This window comes from Hypomesus transpacificus, chromosome 11, assembly GCF_021917145.1.
Source record: "Hypomesus transpacificus isolate Combined female chromosome 11, fHypTra1, whole genome shotgun sequence".
NCBI lineage: Eukaryota > Metazoa > Chordata > Actinopteri > Osmeriformes > Osmeridae > Hypomesus > Hypomesus transpacificus.
The window spans coordinates 17,898,242-17,924,605 of NC_061070.1; the positions used below are offsets into that span (position 1 = coordinate 17,898,242).

A 26,364-nucleotide genomic window follows, 5' to 3' on the forward strand; every position below is an offset into this window, starting at 1 on the left:
TAGTCGTCTCTGTAATTTCATTTCATAAGGCAACCATTTTTTATGGATTTACAAAGAGTATTTATTAGTATCTGTGTGAGTATTAACAGACTCTGATTCTGAAATGTTTATACCAACTTGTAAAGTCTTTATCAGTATAATGCTGTGCTATTGTAGTTTGTTAAGATCTACATGCCAGCATCATTCTGCATGCATTGAAGGGATTGAGATAACCAATATAATTTTCTCGAAAAGTCAATGTTTGAATGTCCGTAATGGTTCTTGTGTTATCTAATGCCTGCCTGCATACCACTGGGAGTGTGATGTGTACAAGCAGCAGCTGGGTCATGTTTTAATGCAGGTAAAACAATTAGTTGTTTTCAAATGTTTCTAGTTTCATGTGCTTTTATTTATATTCTCTATAAATACAGAGTTACACGGGTTGTTATCGTTTATAACAACCCTTACATCAAGCTGTATATTTGCCTTACAATGTGGTGATCACCGCTGGACTCCATTGACAACAAGCACTTTTAATTACCAGATAAGGAATAAAGTAGTCCCACTGATTGACCAGGAACCTCATTACGTCCCCTGTCATTAATGCAAGTCTATTGATTTTGTCATTTAAATGGAGAGGGGATTCAAAAAGAGAAAACGGTTAGCTATTCAATCAACCCTACACTTAAACAAGCCCGCGTTGCAGGAAAAGCACATTGCATGCATGGTAAATCCATTCGATGATTCATAACAATTGTGATTTGCTAAACCACACTGCTTCAAAAACAGTAGCCTTCACGCCATTGTTGTTCTGATTGGTCTATTGTTCTAATGTTTATAGAGGTCATTCACATTTTGCCCTGGCAAATTATCTCTCAGGCTATTGATTCTCCATCCATGCTTTCCAAGTGTCTTAGATCCTCATAGCCAGCGGTCCTTTGTGGGAAATGTGTCACTTTCTCAGGAAGGAAAACACTCAGCTCTGGATAGAGATCAATCGCTCCGTCCCTGTAATTTCAAAAAGCATATTGCGTAATCGTGTACTTAAAATAACCAGTGTCAGAAAAATGTCGCTGTTGCTCGGAGCTTTTCTATCGGATACAAGAGGGCAAGGGTGGGAGGAAAATGAACAGCTATGTAGCCAACTCAAGAACTTAGCAATCGATGAATGACCTACAGTGTGTTTACTGTGCATAAGCAACTAAAATGCTTGGACTGTGGGCATTCAGGAAAATGTTACACTATAAGCTACTTTTAACCTATAGACGTAGCCTACTTTAATGACAAGGGTGTTAAACTACAACTAATATTTTCATAATTCACCTTTTAGTTCCCGTGTTATCAATTGTGCATCTCTAAGGACTATTTTAAAGGGTTTCTGGCGAATAGCAGGCTTGCCTTTCTGGCATTGACTTATTCCAGCTAAATTCAATGCCTAATGAATTTAATAAAATCGTGACGCTGTTGCCATTTCGGACAGAGATATTCCTTCAAACGTTTCGATAAAGCAATTATTTTCAGCAGACCAACGCACCCCCTACCAAGACCAACTTCCCTCAAAGCAATAACGAACGTCCCGCTTCCCACATTTCCTTTTGAGGAAACATTTGATAGCCCTATTAACTTTCATGTTACATTGTTTCTTGAAGGCATCCACAGCAAGCGCCCTTGTATCATTACTGTGAGAAATGTGCTTTCATGGAGAACGTCTTTACACAGGTCCTGTAAGATAGATAATTAAAAACTGAACAAATGCATTTAATTTGGTTGTTGACTATTTGTTAATTCAACAGCAATTTACATATCAGCTGATTAAAGGAATAATACACTCTTAAAAATAATTTATTAAGTGAAAAATTAATAACAATTAAGTGTCACGGCCAAGTATCTTCTGCAATTGTGAATGTAGAGGTTTATCTGGGTGTAGTATGTTAATTGTGCACTTTTCATCAACAAATGGACACACTTTATCTAACATTGCAATACGTAAATCACGTCTAGGAACCAAAAACAAATCTTAACGTGCGTAATTTTTTATACCAGCGAGTTTTTAAACTTGAAACAAGATACAGTTCTTACAGGACCTTCGGCAATCCATTCAAGCCAACAAGTTTGGAGAGCGTGTTGAGTTTAATCAATTCAGAACGTCAAGATGGAGCGGAACTCACTCAAGGTAATACATGTGTTAATAACAATTCATTTATAGCATTTTTACATGTATATTTGTACACATTATCCGTTTACTATTTCAATGTGTTTTGCAGTATAACCCAAACTTTTAAGTATTTTGATGTATACATATGTAGGGTAATCATGTTAATAACTTAAATAGTTAGCTTTATTATTGAAAACCTATACTGAACACACATTACCCTGTCCTAAAACCGTGTGCAGGTGGTAGTCCATAGCAATATGTTTTTTGCCACGAAATGCTAAATTGCGCATTGTCAATGTTTCGTCTTTCCTGTTATACTGTTTACTATACAATGACAAATTCATTAATTAGCTTTTTTGTTGTTTCCCAACAGTGGGTAGGCTCATCTTGCGGTTTACATGGACCATATATATTCTACAAGGCGTTTAAATTTCATCGGAACGGTAAACCAAGGATTTTGTCCCTTGGAGACTTTTTCTTCGTGAGATGTAAGCCAGAGGACCCGATTTGCATAGCGGAGCTACAGCTGCTTTGGGAGGAAAGAACCACCAAGCAACTTTTATCAAGCTCCAAACTTTATTTTTTACCAGAGAATACTCCTTTGGGAAGGACTGTAAAACACGGAGAGGTAACAACGCGCTTTATTCTCTCAAGCCTGTTACAGCTTCTCCTCCCTCTAATGAATAACATCATTATTTAATTCCAAGCATTCAATGTGGCGTAGCCTTACAGCCTTTATGCTATATGTGTCAGAGTGACACTGCTTACATTGACGTACTGACATTGATCTATTACAAACAGCAAATGATTGACCCATTGCAGTATTTTTGTCAACTTAAGCTATCGCTTATTTGTTCGTTGCATAGTGTCAACTGCTGAATGTGCACTTCAATCTGTCCAGCTGCGCGCAATAAGGCTCGTGCGCTCTATGGGGTTAATTGTATTAGAGAAGAAAATCCGCAAGAATCTAGCGCGTATGGCAGTGTTGTTATCTTTTTGTAAGATGCTTGTCAAATGGCGACATATGAACGGAAATTGAGAAATGGCAATGAATGCATGAGATCATAAACGTTCTCCAGTAAACATTATTTATATATTTCTTGCCTGTCAGTGGTGCAAAACATTTGCCCAGTCTTTGAAGCAAGTGGAAACACGTCAAACTACTTAATCATTTGCATAATTTCCATAAAGTCATTGGCATTCCTGAAAATATGATAATGTCAACTGAAATTAACTGCACCATTAACTGCACCACGAGCGAGCTACTCGATGGCAAAGATAGCTCGATATTGTTGGCAGTGACAATACGATTAACTGTGGCTAAATGTGACGCCGTGTTATGGGGAACAGATGACGAATGGCTGTGATAAGTTGCTGAAGGTGTTATTATTAGCAATATCATAACAATGTTTTATCATTGTCACTACTGCCAATTCATGTGACATAGCATAACAATTTTCAGCTGATCACTATGTTTTGAGGTCACACGAATTTTGCCTGCGGTTGTAATTGTCATTGGGAAAGGACAAAGCCCCGCTTGGACATGACTATTGTGCTGATGCTTTACATTCTTTCCTCTTGAGTAATACAGTAGGTATCACGTTTCCTGTTCATGAGAAAGGTAGGCTATTTCTACACTGCGTAAATTGAACAAATCCTAGGTTTTAGTTGGTATTTGCTTTGACCAATCATAGATTTAGCCCCTAAACGTATCGTAACGTCAGATTGTAAACGTAGTGTCGATTTAGGAACGAGCTCGTGCAATAAGGACAAGTAAGCGCCGCCCCTTGAGAGCTCTGATTTGCATAGCAAAGTGGTGACATTCCTCTGGATTGGATATCTGGACAATATCATTCAACTCATTTCAGGATCAAAGGACAATGCCCAGAGTGTTGTCTTTGGAGAATCAATAAACTTACTCAGAACATGCCTGAAGTAATGAGGTGTGATTTAACTTTTGTTTGACGATAATAGGGATTTAGCCTTCAAATACCAATATAGCGTCTGGATGAACGCTTATCCCTCTTAAAATCTTCTACGTCGCCCAGAGGTACAATGTTTAAGTGTACTGTTTATGCTGCTGACTCAAATCAAAGGAACTTGATTGAACATGTTTCAAAAAGTTGCCCTAGTCTGATTACACTGGAGATTCATCTAACAACTTCAGTCAGTTTTATGACCTTCACTCACATAAAATATAATCTGACTTGTTCTACCGCATAATAACAGAAATATCATGAGTCAACTAATCTTCCACTAGCTTAAAATATTTTGTGTGCATGACTTATAGTTGTACTGTAGTGAACTTTAATTGTACACAGTTGACTGCAGATGAGGAAAAAAAAAAACGCATACAAGTTTTCTCCAACGGATACAAATCTATACATCTCTGAAGATATCCCTCCTCCTCATCTGTGCTGATGAATTCATTGAATTCGAATTCAATGAATTTCCTGAGTATTTCTCTGGTATGTTTGTTGTTCTGTGATCGCTCCTCCCAGTTGCGGCAGGGTGACAACAGACTTCCCACTGAGCTTATTCACCCTCCACTGACAACCGGCCCTCCCTTCCACCTTTCTCTGTCCACTTGTTCACCTCCCCTAATGGATCTGAATGAAAAGAACTGGTGGAGGAAACATGGAAGACAGCCTCTCGCACCGATCCAAGGCTTTTGAATGTGTTTGAGGGGGGGGAGGGGGGGGGGGGGGGGGGGGGGGGGGGGGGGGGGGGGGGCGGGTGGATGTTTCAGTGTTAGTAGTGCAGCTGAACTATGTCCTGTGTCAAGGCAGTTTGTGTTTCGGGAGTTTGTTCCCTTTATAACAAAGTTTCTATTTGCGGGCTCTGAATATTTAGTACTCATGTCTCTCCCACACACTCCCAAAATAACAGTCACATGCCATGGGTTAAACTGGTTATGGAGTGACATAGTATTTAATGTTGTCTCTCATGCCCTTCTAATGTCTATGTTGGCTTCTATTCCAGTCTGTTTTTAGGCTTGTGTTAACATAGAGCTGTTTTAGATCGTGCTTACTGCACTAAAGCCCCTTCGGTTGCGCTGCAGCTAATTTTTGATCTTTATCTCTGCCAAGTTTCATGGTTAGTGCAAATGGTGGAACTCGAAATGTTCCCCCGAAAGGTGAGCCTCTGCATTTGGACGTAACAATATGTTATCGCCTTAAAATCTAGTCTCTTCTTCTCCATTCCAAGTGAAAAAAACTGTGAGATGGCACAGCAATAACTGCAGCAGTAGTATTGATTGCTGTGGAAAACACTTTGGAAGCTATCCAGAGACATCTTTGGCTTGATGGCACAAGTGCATGACTGTTGCAGTGCCTTGAACCAGTCTGTGGGGGAAACGAGATGGTATTCATCTGCTACTTATTGTATATTCCTGGAGGGATTCATTTTAGATAATGGATAATTCTGGCCTTTTGGGATGGCGGTTGAGTTCAGTTAGTAAGCGCATAAGTGGTTCAGACTTGTAACCCGCAGTTCATGTTGGCATGTTACATGTAAAGACTCATGAGAGATTCATACTGTTCTCATAGCCAGGGAATATTATACCAAATCTCCCTATGCACACAACAATGACAGGAATTTAAAGCAGGGTAGGGGGGCAGCCCCCCCCCAATAGAAAAAGCCATTAACTCTGAACATTGCCCTCAAGTGAATTCCTTTTGCGTCTTGAAAATAGCATGTAAATTATTGTCAGGTTTTTAGGATTGAACAGGGTCATTTAAATTGAAAACCATGTACTAGAAATGGCTTTAAGCACATCCCACTGGTTTGTGTTATTTCCACACACAACTTGGTATTTTAAGTGAACTGTTTGGTTATATACATACAGCATAATAATACGTTACAACTGACGACAGAGCCTTCTCTCTCAACACGAGAGATTGGTGGGCCTATACTGTTTCAGATTGGTTTACACTTTGTCATTGACTAACCGCTTAAACATCAAAACATTTCCCATAATGCATGACTAGGGAGCCCGGGGCTATAGTGGATCATTATAACCTTTGGAAGAACGAAACCTCAGATGAGTGGTTCTTGCTGAATGTGCCTGCTATATTTTCATTCTCCTAGCACTGTTTCAGCTTGTTGTGTTTTAAAACTGTGATTATGCACCGCACAGACAAAATAATATAGCAAACATTCAGCTGTGAGTTTGGGTTTTAGTGTCTCTTCATCTCGTTTTAATTACACACTGTCCAAACACAGCTAATGTGGGTAGGCTGCCACGACATTTTGTGTTAAGTTCAATGTCATTGCGGCCTTTGTTGTCTATACAAAATATAGAAAAGCATAACTCTATAAATAAAACGATTCTGAAATGCTTTCACAACCAGCTTATGAACCATTGACACTGTCAGCCATACAATCAACCAGTCAGCCACAATAATCATTCTCAGTCTGACTTGTAATCTAGAAGCTAATGATTAACAGCTTATGAATAATAGTATAACTAGGCTGGGGTGTACTTGCCATGTCTCTCTCAGGGCTCTTTTTGAACAGATAGGTTGAGTTTACTTTGAGACAGAGTAGCCAAGGTCAGTCCAGAGGAGGATAGATAATGAACTCATATTGTGTTTCACTCTCTCCATGGAGCGCACCAAGGAGCATTGTTCATGTCACCATGTCCATTACTCAATTACTAATCTCCTTTGGCCCCAGGAATTCCTGGGCTGACCCCCCGGGCCAGCAGCCTGAAACCCTCTCAGCGTGACCGGGCACGGCCAACAGCCTCCTGACTCCTCGACTCAAAGGCCTGTCCAACCAATGTGACGCTACGCCTCAAAATGGTGACATTCTGGAATGTCCCACACTGTTCCAAATTACACCCCAGTGTCCCATCCCATGCCAGAGTATAGGATAGTGATATGGATGTCACAGGGCTTTTAATGGGATGATACAATCTAGGGGAACTACCGGACTGTTATTGAAATATAACAGCTTGTTTTTGTCAGGGATACAATTTACATGAACTTGATAGATGAGCATCTTTTGAGAAATCCTATAATAGGTCCACGGTCAGTTCATTGCAAACGTTTATTTACAGTACTTGATATATATTTAACTCCCAAAACATGTCACACATGTTTACTCTGTACAGCGATTTAGATCAGGACACATGTCCATCACTGTGTGTAAATAACCCTTCTTTGAATTGGTTTATTTTGGAGAGTGACCACATGCCATTGTATGTCCTTTGCCCTATATGTGGCTTGGTGTTTTTTATCTTGCCCCTCCTTAAACTAACAGCACTGTGTGCCAACTGTGTTTGAGTGAACTGTGTTTCATCTGTTCATCTACCAGTGATGTATTACATTGACAGCTGTTGACTGTCAACCGTTTGTGAAACATGCAAAACTAGTTCTTAAAGGAGATGGCTAGTTTTAGCATGCTGAAAGTGACACAATGCATAGACGCATATAGTACACAAGACAAACACCCACACACAAGCACACTACTTGTCATAGTAAAGTGAGTGGTTTGGCAGAAGTGTCTTTTTTTCCTGTGTTGCACAACGTATCTAGTATGAAGTCAATACCGGGAAATCTATTTAGATATCTTAGTTGGGCTGCCTGATATTAAATATCATGTATTTCCTTTGAGTTGCCTGTTTTGAGGGATCATATACCAGGCAATTACATCAAAGTATATGAGTAAAGTATATTTCAGTCGAGTTGCTTTTAGCTGCAGGCATCAACTATCCACTGCTCAGTGGTTACAAATCTGGAGTTTTACATTATTCAAATGACCTCCTTTTTTTGAGCAAAGAAAAACATTTTTTCTTGCATGGAGCCAGCTAACGCAGCAACCAGTTTCAACCACCAACCACTTGACAGCTCTAGACAGCTCATTATAGAATGGCTGAGAACTCATGTTTGATGTTTTCACTTACTGAAAAGACACAGATATATGAAGCTGTTCCTCACAGCTTCCTTTTTATTTTATTTTTTTCTTAATATCACTAACTGTTATGGATTTGCTGTGTGTTTTGTGGAGAGATATGGGTGGATTGGCAGACTGCACAAATTATGTCTGAGCATGCGCATGCGTGTCTGTACAGCCGGGAGTGTGCGAACATGTGTGTGTCAATGTGTGTTTAAAGGTACAGTAGCTTTAGGGGAGATGTGTGTACAAACAGATGCGTATTAAATGGTAGAAAGCTTTTTTTTTCAATTTTCTCTGTATGGACACATCTGCCCTCCAGATTCTGTAGGCCTCAATAACATTCTCCCACCGCCCCTCTCTTGCCCAGCCTGACGACAAGCCCAGCACCCATTATTTCACAAAATGGAAACACATTTCAACATTTCTAAGTGAGACTTTTTCCATTGCAGTAGCGGTTCTTCCAAAACACAAAAGTTAATTTTAATCTCCCTCAATGGAGTAGAAACAGCCCTGGAACCTACTTGAGGGTATCAGATCTGAACAAAAGGCTGCTGTGTGATGTTTTTCTTTTTGTCCCTGACTCTGATGGCAACAATAGCAACTTGGAAAACCCCACTTCGGCAATAGAACCTGCTGTTGCTGGTCTACAGCCTTGGAAACATAACATTTTTTAAGTGCAATTCTGTTGACACCCCCGTCCCCCCCCCAAATTACACCTTGCTAAATTTACTTTAGCAAGGTGCCAAATGCCAGTTCACCTTTGGATGTACTTGTGCTGGTTTGCTCTCTCTCTCTCTCTCTCTCTCCTCTCTCTCTCTCTCTCTCTCTCTCTCTCTCTCTCTCTCTCTCTCTCTCTCTCTCTCTCTCTCTCTCTCTCTCTCTCTCTCTCTCTCTCTCTGTCTCTCTCTCCCGGCCTTACACTTTGTGTCTCCTTTTCCTGCCTCCTTCCAGCATGAGGTCATCGCCGTGTCAGAGAAGGTCATCGTGCGACTGGAGGACCTGGTGAAGTGGACGGTGCCGGACTTCTCGGGATGGGCCCACGGGCTACAGGCGGAGCCCCTCAAGCCGGCCGTGCTACGGGAGCTGGGCACGAACGGACGGCGGGAAGCCTTGCACCGGTACCGGGAGAGCACCCTGACCAGCGGCCTCAACTTCCGAGACATCCAGAGAGAGAGGGCCCAGATAGGTGAGCCCACTGGTCATGTGTGTTGCTTTGTGTTGTTGTTTGTCTGCTGTATGCCGTCTCGTCGTTTGTCAGTTGGAAGGGATTTCGTTTACGATTGGCCATGCTGTTTTTATTCAGGGTGTGAATTACGGGGGGGTTTCAGGGGGGTATGACCCCCCTAATTAAGAATTGGACCCCCCCTAAAGAGGTAAAAACAACAGGTAGGGGGGGTCGATACCCGCCCTGGAGAAGAAGTTGACCCCCCCAATTGTCATTGTAGAATTCGCAACTCTGTAATTGTATTTGAGTCTTGATCTTCTCCGCAGCTTTCTTGAGCTGTGTTTTTTTATTTGGGAGGATGGTTTTGCGAATTCAGGATATTACGTTATGGTAGAGTAATACTTGGTGTTCTTATGGATTCAGTGTATACAGTCTGCATCACTACTCTCAGTTCACGCTATGGACTTGTTTTCCGATTTGGTATTTGTCATATGCAGAACTATTAGAATCATTGATGTATTCGATTTCTGCACTGGGGTATTTAACCGCCGCATTGAACATGAATCACTAGATAAAAAAGCGGCAGTCTTGGATGAGTCATGCTAAACCGACTGCAGATATGAAACACTCTTAGTATTATTCATACAGAAGAATTGAGGAGAACTTTGTGTTCCCTTTGAAGCTTTGTATGTTTTTTTACCCCTTTTAGAAGATAGTAAAGTAATGCACTGTGAAATTGTTTTATGAAGGTACTTGCACTTTCAGAAAGTGCTCAAAACCAGCACATATACCACAACTGTGGGTAGTAGCTTGCCGTTTTCTTGAAATTACACTTTAATTGCCTCTTAATAATTCATTTTTTCATTATCAAAACCTTTACATAAGAGTGTTGAACCAAAGAAAATGAACCAATACCTCATAGAATAGTTTATTGAAGGATTATATATTGAGTCTCTCATTGTCTACATGTGCAGTACCTATATGGGGAGCGCAGTGCCTCAGGCCTTTGAATATCATATTGCCCTTGGACACATTCTGCATTGTTGTAATCTCATGCACAAAGTGGAAGGGAAGATCAATAATGGACACTTTGTCGTTTTACAACAGGAGGAATCAATAGTGTTTGAGTTTGTCTGTGTGTGCATGGGTCAGTGTCAGCTTGCGTTCATGAATGATTGTGTTGATGTTTCGCTCATTGAGTGTGTTATGGCCATTCACTGAGTAAAGTTTCAGATGTAACAAACCCCCCACCCCCCCCCCCCCCCCCACCCCGACCCCCCACCCAGTATAGATTTTCAGTGACGTTTCTCTCTCAAACCTGATGATAACGACAATCATTTTTGTTGGCTATATCTGTGATGCTAACGAGTGATGTCATCGGTAATGATTCCATCAAATGCTCTTGTCACTTGGAGTTGCCACTCTGCCAGTGAATGTGGCAGGTCAGCACTTCCTGACCTAGCGCACCACCAGCCTGTGATCTGTGGTGTGGGTTGATGTGTAGTCAAACGCATGGTAAGATAAGGATTGTTCGTACTCACACTCAAAATTCAGGGACAGGCTATAGTACTAAGAGCAGGATGGTGTGTATACTGTGTGTACTGCACCACTGACTGTTGAGATTAAATGTTCATTGAAAGGAGATATAGAGCCCTTGTGGAGCGCTTCGAGTGTGTCTCTCAATGTCCTTAATGGCCTTGTGATAGATATTGTGTTTTCACATTGTTCCTTGAGTATGATATGATAAATTAGCATTCAGAATGCTTCCATGTTAGTAGTTAGAGTGTACGTATAAGGGTGCCCGCTTGTTCGATCATATTCAGAACTATCTATTTATTAGTCACGAGTATGCCATGTCTGTTGAACATAGGCTTGTTCAACAAAACAGGATACCGCTATAATCTTGCAGACTGCATTGAAAACAATTGTGAGCTAAAAGGTAATAAAGTGTGCCATTGTTATCGAGGGAAACATTTTTTGTTTTCTTCCTTCAAGCGTATCCTAACATTTCCTGGCACACAGCCAATTTGAGGCACTGCACTCTGCATTTGTCTCTCAGCGTAAGAAAAATGCTGCAAGACACATTTTGTCACAGTGGTATTGTTCTAGATCTAAATTATACGGTGCGTCATTTTTGGCAAGCGAGCAAAGAATTGGGTTCAAAAGGCGGAGAGAAACAGAGGTCCACACAGAAAAAAAAAAGTAATTAATTTGAGAACAAGCGACCTTGCCTGCCATGCTGCAGCATCGACCACTGTGATTCTTTAACTGCGAGGCGAGAGAAGATTGGTGTCATAATTCAAGTGCCATCTTGGGAAACACTGAACTGTTTTAAAGGCACTCTTCACAGTGAGAGCTTTGGCAGGGTTAAGACTAATATTACACTTAGGCCTATATGGACCCACAGCTGCAAGATGAGCAATTCCACCAACGTGGGCCACAAAAGTTAACATTCCGACTGTGTCCCCAGAGGACTGTCCTATTTTTTGCCTGTCGAAATTGCTTTTCTTGTTTCATTCCACTATCCTGGGCATGAGACAGCAGAGTTGAGTTTTTTCAGGCAAAATACAGAGATTTTTTTTTTACTGTCGTCTGGTGTTAAGACCAACTGTATTTGGTGCAAAATGTGGCAAAGTCTCAACCACCTATAACCAATATCTAAATTCGGGGGAACAGCAAGTATGAATTTGCCTCAGTACACAGACCAATAACTGCAGATATTGGTAATTTGGTGGCGATGGAGCCATACAATTGGAATATGATATTGCTGTGTGCATTACCAGAACATTGGAGTGAGTGGTTGATCTATAAAACAGGTGTGGAACCATTAGACCCGTGATTCTCTCGCTCTCCACTGTGGCCCTCTGTCACCCAGTGTGGCTCTCACAGCTGAGATGATGACAGGGATTATGCAAGGTCACATTTATGCCACAACCCCCCCGCCCCCCCCCCCCCCCTACTCATACTCTCACCACTGTGCTCACCTTCAGGGCCGTGGTGGAGGAATCTTCTGGAAGAAAACAACACTGGCTCTTCTCCAGAACCTTTATCCCCATTCTTCACTTTCACAGCCCACATTCTCCACTTGGACCTGAGACTAAAATGGCACATGTCCTAGCAATCACAGATGTAGGGTGTTGAATGGAGAGCTCATTATCTATGCCGGCAGACACACCGAACCATCAGTGATATTCGGGGTTCGCGTCTGAACATCTAATATTAATATGGTCCTAGGAGTCTGTCCTTTCTTTTCTCAGACTTTTCGGAAATACCAAAGATTACTAATGTTGATACAAGAGAGTGGAGTGATAAAACAGTAGAAAAGAACCTGTCTGGTCCACATACCTGCTTCATCTTTCTAATACTGCATGCAGTACAAACATCAGATGTATCTTTTACAGCAAAGTAATGTCAAAGAAATGTATGGCATGTTGCAACAGGGACAGTTGAAATGGGAGTATCGTGAGCTGAACTTGAACCCATTTGATTTGCTTCTTTGTTGCATTTCTTCCACCTTCTGCAATTTCCTCAGAACTAATTCAGAAGCTAGCCAAAGCTTGTGCTTCTATTTAATGAAGTGTTTGTATTGATTTTGCTCCTCATTCTGCTCTGTTACTGCACTTGAATAGAGAGATATATAGATATATAGAGAAATAGATAGACAGATATAATGAAAGAATGATAGATAGATCGTTTTTGTTTATGCTCATGTCGTCTTCATTATTTTCAGACCTGTTGGGGAGAGAATCACAAGCTGTTTTTCTACACTGATCTGCTCATATCATTAATTCCCTTATGACTGAGGCCTGGCCGTAAGCCAGAGAATTCTAAATCTGTAAGCAGTAAATTGTGTGGCGGGGTGGAAAAATCTATTAGATGTGGGGAGCATTTGAGCATGCCTCGAATTTGAATGGGAGCAATAGAAGGAAAGACAGTAAACCACGACCTGTTCTGGCTTGCACTCGCTTTATAATCAAATTTGGATTCCAACACCAGAAATAAATATTTATTCCTTTTTTTATTTTTTTTTATTATAATTTCTTTTTGGTGTGAGAAATGTCATAGTGTGTTTCCAGCTGTTTTTGCGTGTACCCTGGGGGTTGAATGACTGGGCTGCTGGACGGTTTAACAATGAGAGTGGAACACTGCAGTGACCTCAGAGGAAATGAAGGGTTCTGTCGCTCCATTAGTCGGGTCTGAAACAACAGAAGCACTATTGATGTGACCTCTCCCATAACATGAGAGACATCTCAAACAGCTAGCAGAGCTCTCAGAGGGCACACAGAGAAAGAGAGAAACAGAGTTAGTTATGGAGACAGAAAATGATTGTCTGCTCCAATATTTCCAGACTGTATTTATTCCTTATTGGATTAGGTGTTTTAAAATTCAAACTGAGAAACACAATAAAGACACACAATGAATTGAGTTAGACTCCCCTTAAATCTAAAACGCACGCTCTGCACATTAACGCACACCTCATAGTAGTCCTTTGAATTACATTTATTAAGGTTGATCTGAGTGTATTCACTTTGTTTACGAATATTAAATGTGGCTTTTATTACGTACAGTAGCCTATCAATCCCGTCCTCCAGAGTTGGAATGACTCACCCTTTTTATTGCCATTTTATCATTCCTTAATATCTCTGAATATTTAATGAGAACACATATTAGTCTGTCTGTGTTATGAATGCACGTCAAGCTGTCTCCTGTTTCTGTGTGTTTGAGCATGTTGCAGTTACTGGACAAGAGTCCTTTCACAACATGCTCTGAGGGAAATCCAGTCAGAGGGAAATACCATGGAAATAGCACGCTGTACATTTCACAGCATCGGAAAAATGCCATTGTCCTGCCGTGCTAGCTAATTGCAGTGCCGGTTGATTGATTCCAGACCCTAGAGTGCGCGATTTACAACCTTTAAGTCAGCGTCACCAAATATTGGGGGTTTTTCCAACGTCAGAAAAAAAACTGGAAATGGCACATTGTGCTTGCGAGCATTTGGAAAATGTTTTCATATTGAACTATTTATTGTTGTTCTCTGCCCTGTAAATGTGTAAGAGCTCTCATGGAAACGTAGGAAAGAAATTACAGCACAATAGTTCATTGATTCTGCCACTTCCTGTTGTCAAGGCAGTTATTTCATTTCCGTCTTTTGTACAAGGGGCACTTGGCAAATGACTTTTATTCATCACTATGTTATTCCCCTCCATTTCCTCTCCTAACAGTTGTCCACTGGAGATATTGTGACCCTGTAGTTATGTTGTAAAAGAACATGAAACAAAGTAAATCTCAGTGTTTTTAAAAACTGAACGGATTAGTAGATGACAGCTTATGTAAGCACTATTTGCTTTGTGTTTGCACTCTACTAAACTATATACACTGCAACTCATGAACAGATGGACTTTTATTATGACATATTGCTATAAAACTCTTTCTCAAGCCCAAATTAAAGCATTTTCCTCATGGGAACAAAGGGCTTTAGTTTGATCAAAAGCTACTGAAGTCATTACCCGTTCAGAAGGATTGGCTGTGCCAGCAGCCTCTACAAATCCATGCAAATTGCACATTGTGCTGCTGGATGTAATGATTTAAATAGTTCCAGTTGGCTAAGTTATCGGCTGTTTATTTAAAGCCTTTCCTGTACAGATCTGCTGATAGCACAAGTTCTTATATAATGACAGGAATTCACAATGGGCTGTTCTGAATGACAGGCACCCTCCCCCCTCTCTTGTTATAGCTCTTAAAATGGGCTACATGCTTGTCCTAAATAGCCTGTAGTATTTTTCCCCCTTTGCCTTTTTGTCCTTTTCACTGAAAACATATTAAATCATGTTTTCTTTTATGCGTTGTGCATGCCTGTATGCGTAGATATCTGCCATGGCTTTATAATGGGGCCCCTTTGAGGAAATACACACAGCCAGTTTCATCAAGAATGACATGTAATTCCCCACATGACCCAGTTCCCAATCTTTGAGATAAGATGTTATTTTTTCTGCCTTCCCGTGGAATTCTCTCCTCAAATGAGAATGTGGCGTCCCATTTAAGATACATTTAAAGGAAACATCTCATCTGTTTTATTTTGGGGATGCACAGGGAATAGGGCCCTGGCTAGAAACTCTGTCACAATGTTTATGATGTGGATATCACAGCTGTTCAATGGAGTTTGTGTTGAACAACATGGCGTGACGAATAGGAGAGGCCGTCAGAAGAGATTGAATATCTTCACCTGAGTGAAAAAGCCTTTTAGACTTAGCTAGGAATGGTGAAAGGAATCACTGAGTTTTCTCCTTATAACCTTCTGTTCATTTTCAGAACTGGCTGTTCCCACACAGCAATGTCTGTTCCCTAACATCTACTGCTACTGTTAATGATTGCTGAATGAGTAGTTGTGCCACTGCAATGGGTTGTGGGCAGTATCTGTGATGCAAAAGGCAAACAGTGGTATGAATCTCTCTGGGTTGTGTCACACAAAGATTCACTGTTAAGAGTCAGTTTATCACAACACAATAGACCATGCACCCACCCAGCGCTTTGGGTCAGTTCTAAAAAACCTGTGTTTCTTGTCTTGAGAACTACAACGCTCTGCTTGTTCAATGTCAATAACGCCTATTTCGGTTACAGGCAATTATGGTTTCAAGTTTCCTATATGATTGTGGAGATGCAGGGTTGAAGCTGTATAATTTTGTTTCAGGGATGAAAGACCCCCCTTTGGAACATTCCATTGCCTCGTTTGTAACAGCCTTCCTCTTTGATAGTCAAAGGAACCAATTTGGCGCGAGAAGCCCCTGAATAATTTCATCATGTATTACAGAGCCTATTAAATGCAAACTTTTCAATCTAGCAATCAATAACGCAGACAGCTTACACTGGCCCCATGCCAGCCACATTAGAGCTGCTAGCTCTTGTTGCTAGGGAGCGGAGCCTTCTCTGGGGAAAGAATGTTTAATGTAATAGAATCACATAAATCAACTCAAGGAAAGTGCTCTTGTTTTTTTCCACTAAAACCATTTGAAATGGGAGTATGTTTTTGAAAGTGTGGTTTATTGCAATTTTTCGGTGTCAACTGCGAGAACATCTGGAACCAAATTAAGAACAGTGTAGTCTAATTGTAGACTGTGTGTGCGTGCACGCGTGTATATGCTTGCCAGCGTGTGCACATATTTCTGTATGCATAGCTGCATGCCCAGTCCTTGTGCAGTACACTTGAATAAATCGAGGTGAAAAATATATAAACATTCCTTTTTTGTTACAGGACGCTCCACCCCATCCAAATTGAGAGAGGCACTTTAGTGTTTTTCGATAATTAAGAACAGGAACCAACTTGCTCCAAGAGCTCTCTCTCTCGTTCGCCCTCTCTCTTTCCACCGTTCTCTGCCCTTCATACAGTTTCAATAGAACATTTCCTCTGGGTGTTTGTGCCCTTTTGTGAGAATACGATTCCCTTTGAAGGGGTTCACCACAGCCGACATGCCTTGTGAATGTAAAAGGCTGATAGCTCTTAAAGGCCTGATCTAAACTGTGGAGTGTTCCTGTGCAGCTTGATATTACGGCCGCGTAAAGACGAGTCAGTACTTGAGAGAGATGCAGAAGAGATGACTGAAGGCCACTGAGTCATAATGGACGCGCAGTACCTCATGAATATGGAAGACATTGGATTCTCTGTTTTCGTTTCTTGAAAACAAATACAAGGGCAGTGTGCTGGCCGTTCAAGGAATAAAATAAGATTTCCAGCTCTGTGACTTTAAACAGATGCTATCCTTTTTTGTGTTGTGGTGGGGTTTCAATAAAGATAAACGAACAGCAAGGCTGCCAACTGTTTACAGCCTCCCAGTGTCACGTCCCCACTATGATAAAGCATAGATGCTGCAGGAAGGAGAGGCGGATGAATCCGAGATGTGTTATACATTATGAAAGGAGTCTTGGCTAAATGGAAACAGGGCAACCTCTGAAATCAATACAGAGGCGAGTAGCAAAACGGCAAAGGATGGAGGAAGAATACTGAAAGAGCTCTCCTCTCCCCTCCTCTTCTCCTCTCCCCTCCTCTTCTCCTCTCCCCTCCTCTCCTCTTCTCCTCTCTTCTCCCCTCCCCTCCTCTCCTCTTTTATCTCCTCTAGTGTACAGTATTTGTTTTCTCCAGTTTCAGTAAGAAAGAGTTCCTTTTGATTATGTGGCTGAACATAAGCTCTTCATTCAGTTTTGATATATTGTGTGTATAAAATTGTTAAATCAAATATGAATGTGACGTTATTGACTCATGCATGAGCCCAACAACATTAAGACCCAGTAAATTCCTTGGCTGCTTAGATAATGTGGAAATGTCGACAACAGCAAATTTCGGCCAAGTGAGTGATTTAGTGCAGAGCGGGTGACAGATAGTATGAGAATAATGGTTTTCAGCATTTTCTCCCCCTGCGAACACAACTGTGCTTGCAGCGCTTGAAAGATCCTGTCAGAGTTCATGCCCGGTTTAAGGGGTTTATGCTTGTTCAAATGTTAGCCACACAGTTAACATGAGTCAAATTTTGCTGTGGACATTTGATTTGTTTCTTTCTTGTTTAGACCAGTTATTTACGTGGCTGAAAATAGACTTTGCAGTGCTGTTCACACTATGTTCCACTGTTACATTGAATGTGTTCATACTGCAGCGCTGTCAGTAGATACCCAATGCATATTTGAATGTTCATAGGACCATGAATGTTCCCACAGCGAATTCGACACATCAATGATGCTATCAAACGTGATATTATTAACAAAAGATGTTACAGGTACAGCATCTGTCAGTCCAAGAGAAGTGTTGCTGTCACGCTCTTTAATTCCTCAACTAGAAATTACTATTCATTCACTGGAGGCCTGTAGTTTCCATGTGATTGGTTTTTGCTTGTATAATATTCTCCAAATGTTCCTTAGACGGTCTTGGATGCCTGCCATAAATGGTGAGTGTCTTGAATGAGTGGTTATGATATCAGGTGTCCCTCTATGTTGTGTATGATCATGACACAAAAGCTGTGTTGCGTTTATGAGGTTTGTGATGGCTTTACGATGTGTTCCTACCACAGTCTGCTACACAGTTGTTTAATCATCACCATAGGGCCTCTAAAAGACCCACACAATACGTTGCTTGGTCAAGAGTATGAGAGGGAGAGAGAGAGAGAGAGAGAGAGAGAGAGAGAGAGAGAGAGAGAGAGAGAGAAAGAGAGAGAGAGAGAGAGAGAGAGAGAGAGAGAGAGAGAGAAAGAGAGAGAAAGAGAGAGAGAGAGAGAGAGAGAGAGAGAGAGAGAGAGAGAGTCAGACAGGAATAATGTGAGAAAGTACCATAAAAAGACATAAAGAGGGATAAAAAAAGATAAAGAGAACGGAGGGGTACGAAGAATGTAAGAGAGATATTGCATAAGGTTCCTTTTTCTGTGTCTTTCAACTCTCAAGTGACCCAAGCTAGATACCCAGCCAATTAAAATGCTTGTGTAAAGATAAGGACGTCCTTTATTTAGATAGGTCATACTCTGTGAACAATGTAATTTAGAGAGTACATATGCTGTGTGTACATTAGTTTACACACACACACGCACACACACATGCACACACACACACGCACACACACACACACACACAAACAGCAATTAATGCCTAAATTGAGTCTAATCAAGTGAAGGTTCAAGGATCCTCAGGAGAGAAGCTGGTCTGGTGGTAGCTGGTTATAATAAAAGTCTTGACATTTGGATATATAAAAGCCTTTGCCACTATGCCTTAATGGTGTGTGACAGCTGAAACAGCCGGTGATGAATGTATGTGTGTGATGAGGGGCATCATAAGGAGGGGGTCTGTGTTCTCCAGTGTTAGTCTGTGGAGAATTGATCTGCAGTGTAGGTCCTTATCCTGCTTGACAGACCAAGTCTAACCTAGAAAAGGTCTGTTTATACTGTATTAATTCGTGTCATGCCGGATATTTCACAAGGCATGTCAGGATCTGAATACGGGTTGCATGGTATTGTGTGGTATTTTGCCTTTTACTTCCAATGAAATTCTAACCTAGTTGATTCAGTGTATCCAAAACACCCTGGCAGGATATGTTTCAACTGTGGTTGGGCTGAGGGAGAATGGGGGTGTGTTTGATATGTATATGTCAACGGTTTCATGTTTGGACTTGGCATACCTGTTTTTTACACCCCCATATACCATAGAATCCATTAGACGTTTTTCCCCTTTAATAAAGGTTGATTTGATTTTTGATGATTTGTGTAGCATGTGTGACGTTATGGATTGTGATGGATCGAGGGTAGGTTCTCTCTGTTACCTCCTTACTACAGGAGTCTGAACGACAACACTGCCCTCGGGGAGAATTTCTCCTGCACTTGTTTCCCTTAAAGTGAGCCATCTTCTCTGGTAAACCGTCCGCATTAACCAGCTTGTTAAAGCTTGTCAGTCGAAACGTGAAAATCCACGAGCTTACCTTGACATTCTGTTGCCCTTTCGGTTCCGCTGTTATACGTATGCTATATATATATATATATATATATTAGTGCTGTCAAACGATTAAAATATTTAATCGCGATTAATCGCATTAATGTCATAGTTAACTCGCGATTAATCACAATTAATCGCACATTTCTATTTCTATCTATTCTAAATGTCCCTTGATTTCTTTTTGTCCCATTCTTTTTTCAAATTTTAATGCTCTTATCAACATGGAAAAGTGGTTCGGATTGCTTCGTGCACATATTTTTTGTTGTTGAAAACAACACTGCAATCGCCTGGCTTTGACGAGGGGGCGGAGAATTTGCATCATCTGTGTGCTTGGCCATCAAGTGGTATTTCAGACTGGACGTGCTGCAATGATAGCTCATTTTACAACGACAAAACACACAGATCACTTTGGTCTTGTCAATGGAACCATTTGGCAACTTTTTAAAAGTAAACTTTCCATTCACAATCGTATTGGAATCCATTTCGGCGTCTCGCGCTCGCCATCTACTCAAAACGTAAAGTTAACCTACTACCAGAGAATGTCTCATATCCGTAAACGGGCTCTGCTACTACGCTTTAGCCGGATCGCAAGCCAAACAAGTGTGTAGCGTGCCTGTTGTTTTGTTTCCGGTGTAGCTAGATCCGGTGTGGTGTTGTAGTTTTTCTAACTTCGGTAGTTGTTGCAACAGCATGTGAAAAAAAACTACAATGTTTGCTAGGCCAAAAAGAGCGTTAATCGCGCGATAAAAAAATTGACGCCGTTAATTTGGGTTTGCGTTAACGCCGTTAATAACGCGTTAAACTGACAGCACTAATATATATATATATATAAACATGGCCTAAGATAAAGAGAGGGTTGAAATCATTTGCATTGATACTCACATCATTGAAGTGTTAGGTTAACATGCCAGTGGGGTGATAGTCTGACATTTCAACCCAGGCTGAATTTAATAAATAATTGCTAAATAATAATATATCCTTTTTGAATGTTTTGTTTTTCTCTCAGGTCAGGAAGACGATGGCAGAAAGGTTCTGGTGCTGAGCTACCCCCAGTACTGTCGGTACCGCTCGGTCCTGGCCCGTCTCAGGGAGCAGCCTTCTGCACTGCAGACGGACCACACCGTCCTGGCGCTTGGCGGCATTGCGTCCCTCCACGGCAACACTCACATCCTGTACTGCAGGGACACCTTTGAACACCCAACACTGCTCCAGAACGAGAGCGTGTGTGACGAGTTTGGTAAGTGTCGAGATAGATTCTTTGGCCTGTTTATTGACCGAGTCGCCTCATGAATTGGAATGAAATGGACCCAATCAGTAGATCAGCACAGCTAATGATGTCCGACTGACCTGAAGATAAGATCGCTCATCAGCACTCAACTTAGTTTCTTAAACAGAGCTGTATTCTTTTTCATTTCACTTAAAATATTGGAATGTCCCAAAACTAGTTGTCGTTCCCAGTTAGCTGGCTGACTGGTTGGGTAATTTGAGTTTTGAGAGAGCAGCAAAGGTGAGGGAAACAGTTTTATTCATCGGAAAATATGTTCTGACTAGCAAGCCCAACACCCTGTTGGTGTTGCTTATGCACTTGGCTCATAATACTATATAATACAAGTCTTTTCAGACTGACTGAAGGTGTCTGAAAAGCTGCTAGGTAAACAATAATTTTCCCGAATAAACCGCATAATGTGTGTTTTACTCGTGTAAGGGAAACATTAAATTTGCCCATGTTTAATTCACAATTTATTGGGTTGAGTGCCAGGGGAATGTGAATACTGAATAATGGCCAGTTGTAAAAAACCAAGAATGGACTGTGGAGACGATTGTTTGTTCTGCTTTTTTAATGCTAATTCTGACCTTCATCATTGGGCCAAGTCTTAGTCTGCCATTGCCCCTTGATAGAGAATCTCTTTTCTAATTCACAAAAGTATGTCACCCTCCTCAGGGTGGGGGGGGGGGAGGGGGGGGGCTGCATGTCTTTGCGGAGTTTCTGTTCCGCTGTAGTGTAATTGGAACAGAGCTTTAAGAGGTTGGTGGAGGAGTGGGTTTTGTCATTTACAAGAACCTTGAGGACATATTTGCATGTGAGCACCTAATAGAAATGGGTGTCTTGTATCTGCGCAAACATGGACTCGTTGTATATAGGGAAACAGCATAACATAAGTTTGCATCATTTAGCGTCCTGTACTTGTTCTGTGATTTGTTTTCATGTCTGACGTTGTTGGGTGATAATGAGAAAGAGACTGTTGCATAATGTTATCACAATTCTGGATAACATTTCCATGTAAGAACCACATGTATAATAGGTTTGACATGAATCATTACATAACAGGATGAATTGGGTTTTAAGTAGACGCAATTACTATGCATAGAAATGAATAGGGGAAGTAGCTTTGTTCAGTTTTTAAATATGGCGTTAGACACTGCGCATTGTCCTGAAAATGGATTAATTACATGCCTGCATGGTAACTGTAAAAGCATGCACGTATAATATTGCTGGGCGAGTTTCCTTTCTGTTGTAATCAAAGAGAGTCTATAGTTGCTGACTTCTCTCCCCTCCCTGCCCCCACTTGTGTAGTAACCTAACACCCATGTGTGCACATTGCTTAAATCAACAGTATTTTGAAAGCTGGTGAGGCAATCATGTTTTTGCCATAGCCTCCCTTTCTCATTCGCCCTACATTCCAACTCTCAAGCACAAGGAAACAGAATCAATATCTTTTATGTTCCATCAGTGTTTTTAGTTTCACTGTTCCTGTTTGATGTTTATTAAAAAAGGGGGGAATTTTCTGGGATCCATCGGAATCCTTTTTGTAATCCTCTTGTGGGGAGGAGAGAAAGAGAGAAAAAAAGAAGATTTATTGCTTTATATGTTAATGCTCTCCAGATGCATGTGTTCTAAACAGATTGGGTGAATGGAGGTCTATTTTTAAAAGGGGTTGTGAAATGCAGGGGTTAGTCATAGCAAAGTGTAAAGGCTGGTTATGTTCCGAGGGCAGCCCAGCATGGCCAGGATGGGGACTGAATGTAAACAGTCTGATAAGGGAGTGATTTCCTTTGTGTGCTTGTGTCACTCCCCTTCACTGGATCCCAGTGGAGCTCCAGATTGCTTACGACAGAACAATTTTTATCCTCTCTAAACTGTTAGCAACATGGAGCTGGTTTGCCGCGTTGAAATCACACTGTGTGACCTGAGCTTTGGTGAAGGTTTGATGCTATCATTAATGCTTTATTCCTCCTGAGCTTACATCAGGTTGTGCAGGATGGTTGTGCGTCTATCCTATAGCAACCGGCACTGTGCTCATACTTGGTGAATCACTAAGTGATTTTTCTGGTCTCTTTATAGTTGTGTAAACTACGCATTCAATCATTGATGTGTCACATCATTGAGAAATAGGTTCTGAGTAAGGAGGAAGAGTCACTGAAAAGATTTCCATGCTAACAAGAAGCTGACAATCATATGGCATTAAAAATAAAAGCATTTTCAGCCCTCTGATAGAATTACCATGACCATGTGGTGAATCATGATATTCCCTATTTTTCTGTTCTAATTGGAAACATGCAAGCTATCCAGATGGGCATTATTACCATCATTTCCCCTGTAAACAGCCTCAGAGAGATCTATACCATTTATCTGGACATAAAGAGAGAGAGAGAGAGAGTGAGAGAGAGAGAGAGAGAGAGAGAGAGAGAGAGAGTGATATTATTGAGAGAGCAAGAGAGAGATACCAGGAGTTTGATATGGATTTGCTCCTGCAGTAAAACACACATGTTCCATTGAGGCTACAGAGGCATGCTGGGACCTGGAGTCCACTAAGTGAGCCCACTGAGTAACTGTAGAAGATATTTACTGAACCCCTGAAGTCTCCATTGAAGTTAATGGTGAGAGTGCTCTCTAATACCTTCTTATGATAAAGAAGCTTGTGTAAGCCTTGGTGTTAAGTGGTGCAGGTAGGGGCATGTTGGTCTTTTCTGAACCTAGATTATGTTTAACTTCAATAACCTCAGACAAACACTAACATGTCTGCAGTCTCATTCCTCTTGACAAGCACAATACAAGAACGAATATTGTGTGTTGTTTAGTGAAGGGAACATTTTGTCATTTCTCGTAGGAACAAATTGCTCCATAACCAGACAAAAGGCAGTGGAAAAGCATACGCTGGCCTATTTAAAATGATTATTTATAATCACCACGCTCCACTGCTACATACGTAGATCACCCTAATTGACAAAGTCGTAATGATAGGTCCTTGGTTAACTCAATCTCATCTAGTGTAACTGGAGCGTTATCTATTAGAATACATCTATTTTATTGATGCATGGGTGTGTTTATCCTTGCATTCATTTATTTATAGGGTGCTGTGATTCCCCCCCCCCCCCCTCACTGTAATGAATAGCAAAAGCCTCGAAGCTTGTCCTCTGCTTTTTCAGTAGTTCTATTCAAAACAGATTGTTTGATTTCCATAAAGCCCCAGCCCCATTTAGTCTTTGTTTCACTCTGTCAATACCAATAATCTGGAAATGTTTTTGAAGGTTAGCCCGTTTTTAGCAAATCCCATATTACGTAATTTCTTTTGTCTGTTTTACATTCGCATGCGTTGGAACGACAGGCCGTATTTGGGCTGGTCTGTCTGTGTGCAGTTAGGTTTCCTTTCATCCCTAAAAGGGATTTTTACTCTCTTAAACAATGATCATTGACAACCCATGCCAACGCTCAGTCACAAGACCTCAGACAGAATTTAAAACTACATGTAAACTTTCCAGACATGTCATCTGCTGTGTATTTTTTGTCGGGGTGGGAATATTTTGGTACCTCACGATTCGAATCGATTCTTGGGGTCACGATACGATTAAAAATCGATTCAAGATTTTTTGGAAGAAAAAAAACATACCATTTTTTTTATTTAGTAATGTATACATTTCAGATAGATGCTTTCGTTTGACAACTTGGCATCAATTGTGCGTTTCTGCTAAGAAAAAGAGATGGATTTATATTTATGAACTGTAGCCAGTGCCTTTGGTGTGTTGCAATCACACCTCATGTCATGATTTAAATGAGATTTGATGTTATCAAAGTTCTTGCGGTCAAAGGTCACCATATTCCGCAATATGGCTGGCAGTACAGACCCGGTTGAAAGCTTGCATAGTCCAGAGGATGATATGTATTAATGAGGACCAGTAGATGACTTGCCACAGAGATCAAGAGTGCATCACATGAGCTGAGGAGAAGAACACATAGAAGAAAAAAGATAGGGAAACCGAATTCAATGAAAAAAGGATACATAGCAATGATGAGGCAGTGTACGTGATTACATACCGTGTTCAGTATCTTGCATTCATTTTCTAGGAGAAGGATTTATTTCTCATTGTAATGAGTAACGCTTGATACTGTACATACATAAATTAATAACATAGTTGAATGGCAAAGCTTTCGTGTACTGGCTTTTTATGAGGTTTTCTCAGCAGTAAGCACACAAATATTCACAAATATTCACACCCTCAACACACTCCTATCCAGTGAGAATGATTTCATAATCCTTGCAATAATAAACTTCTTTGAACAGTTTAATTGGCTCTTCCTGGAATCGCTCCGTTTCACTTCATTTGATCTGATGAAAGAGTAATGTTCTCTCCCAAGGGGGCACATGCAAAACAACATCGCATAAATAACACTGCCATTTGCAAATGACTGCAACGATAAACAAGGAAAATACATTCAGGCGCACTTCTGCCAATTCCTCCTCAAATTGCTTTTATGTTTATTTGTTAATCACGTTAGTTAGCAAATCTGTGTTTTTAAGTGAATGCAATATTACTTCTTGGATAGTTGATATAACTGGTACATACAGTACTGAGTGATGTATGCCAGAGGGTCGCGCCAATTTGGCAGCGTACCAAAAACGTTCTCTATATACGATCTATTCAAATTCACACATGCTGATGTGTTATGTTAGACAGGACTGTGAATAGCCTATACGTCATGGATTGGCCAGTAGTGAATCCTTATTCAGGCATCTGGTGGACGTTGCATTAAAATAGAGACATGGATAGAGAAACATGAACCACGGTTTCATTATCAGCCACATCAGTCACAACAGTACAGCTGTCTCTCGAATACCCTGTCAAATATCTGCTGACTTAATACATTATCAATGACTAAGCCCTCTTTGGAGTGAATACGAGCTATTGTGGATGTTTGCATATCTGCTGACTAATTGCTAGGCTAGTGTTTGTGTGTGAGTGTGATAATATCATGGACATATGACATGAGTCTACACCCCCTTACCCCCTGTTCGCCTCAACACTCACTAAACCCAACCTGCTGTGGTTTTACACATTAGTGTTCTGTAGCTCCAAAAAACAGGCAGATTCATTCTGTGTCTACCTGTAAAAAAAAGCGTAGAGGGAGTCAGAACTGAAAAATAACTATTTAATATCCTGTAAACATACATGCTGAGATTGGGCTCGTTGCCATGGGGACCGGAGTCCAAACTGCCCTGCTGTTTTGACAGCATTTTCGATGATGATTGATAATTACTACCTGTTTTTTTGTCCTCATCTTCACTAAACATATGGCTGGATTTGCCCTCCACAATATATCTGTCAAATTGTTCCCTTTCATAATAGGTTTTTAATGTTCCATGCACACAGACGTTTGTTGGGTAGGCATAGCAATCATTTTCTCTTGTAATTACATTTGCTCACTCTG

The 26,364-nt window shown here is 40.9% G+C and overlaps 1 protein-coding gene across 1 annotated transcript in view; it reads left to right on the forward strand.

Moving 5' to 3' along the window:
• The first annotated feature begins 2,102 nt into the window (after window positions 1-2,102).
• Window positions 2,103-26,364, forward strand: part of LOC124473519 (AT-rich interactive domain-containing protein 5B-like) — a 44,289-nt gene continuing 20,027 nt past the window's right edge. Inside the window, exons 1-4 of the mRNA XM_047029037.1 lie at window positions 2,103-2,152; window positions 2,508-2,762; window positions 8,987-9,221; window positions 20,665-20,895. Coding sequence (XP_046884993.1) covers window positions 2,132-2,152; window positions 2,508-2,762; window positions 8,987-9,221; window positions 20,665-20,895 — 742 coding nt within the window. The 5' untranslated portion in view covers window positions 2,103-2,131. The remainder of the gene's footprint in view (window positions 2,153-2,507; window positions 2,763-8,986; window positions 9,222-20,664; window positions 20,896-26,364) is intronic.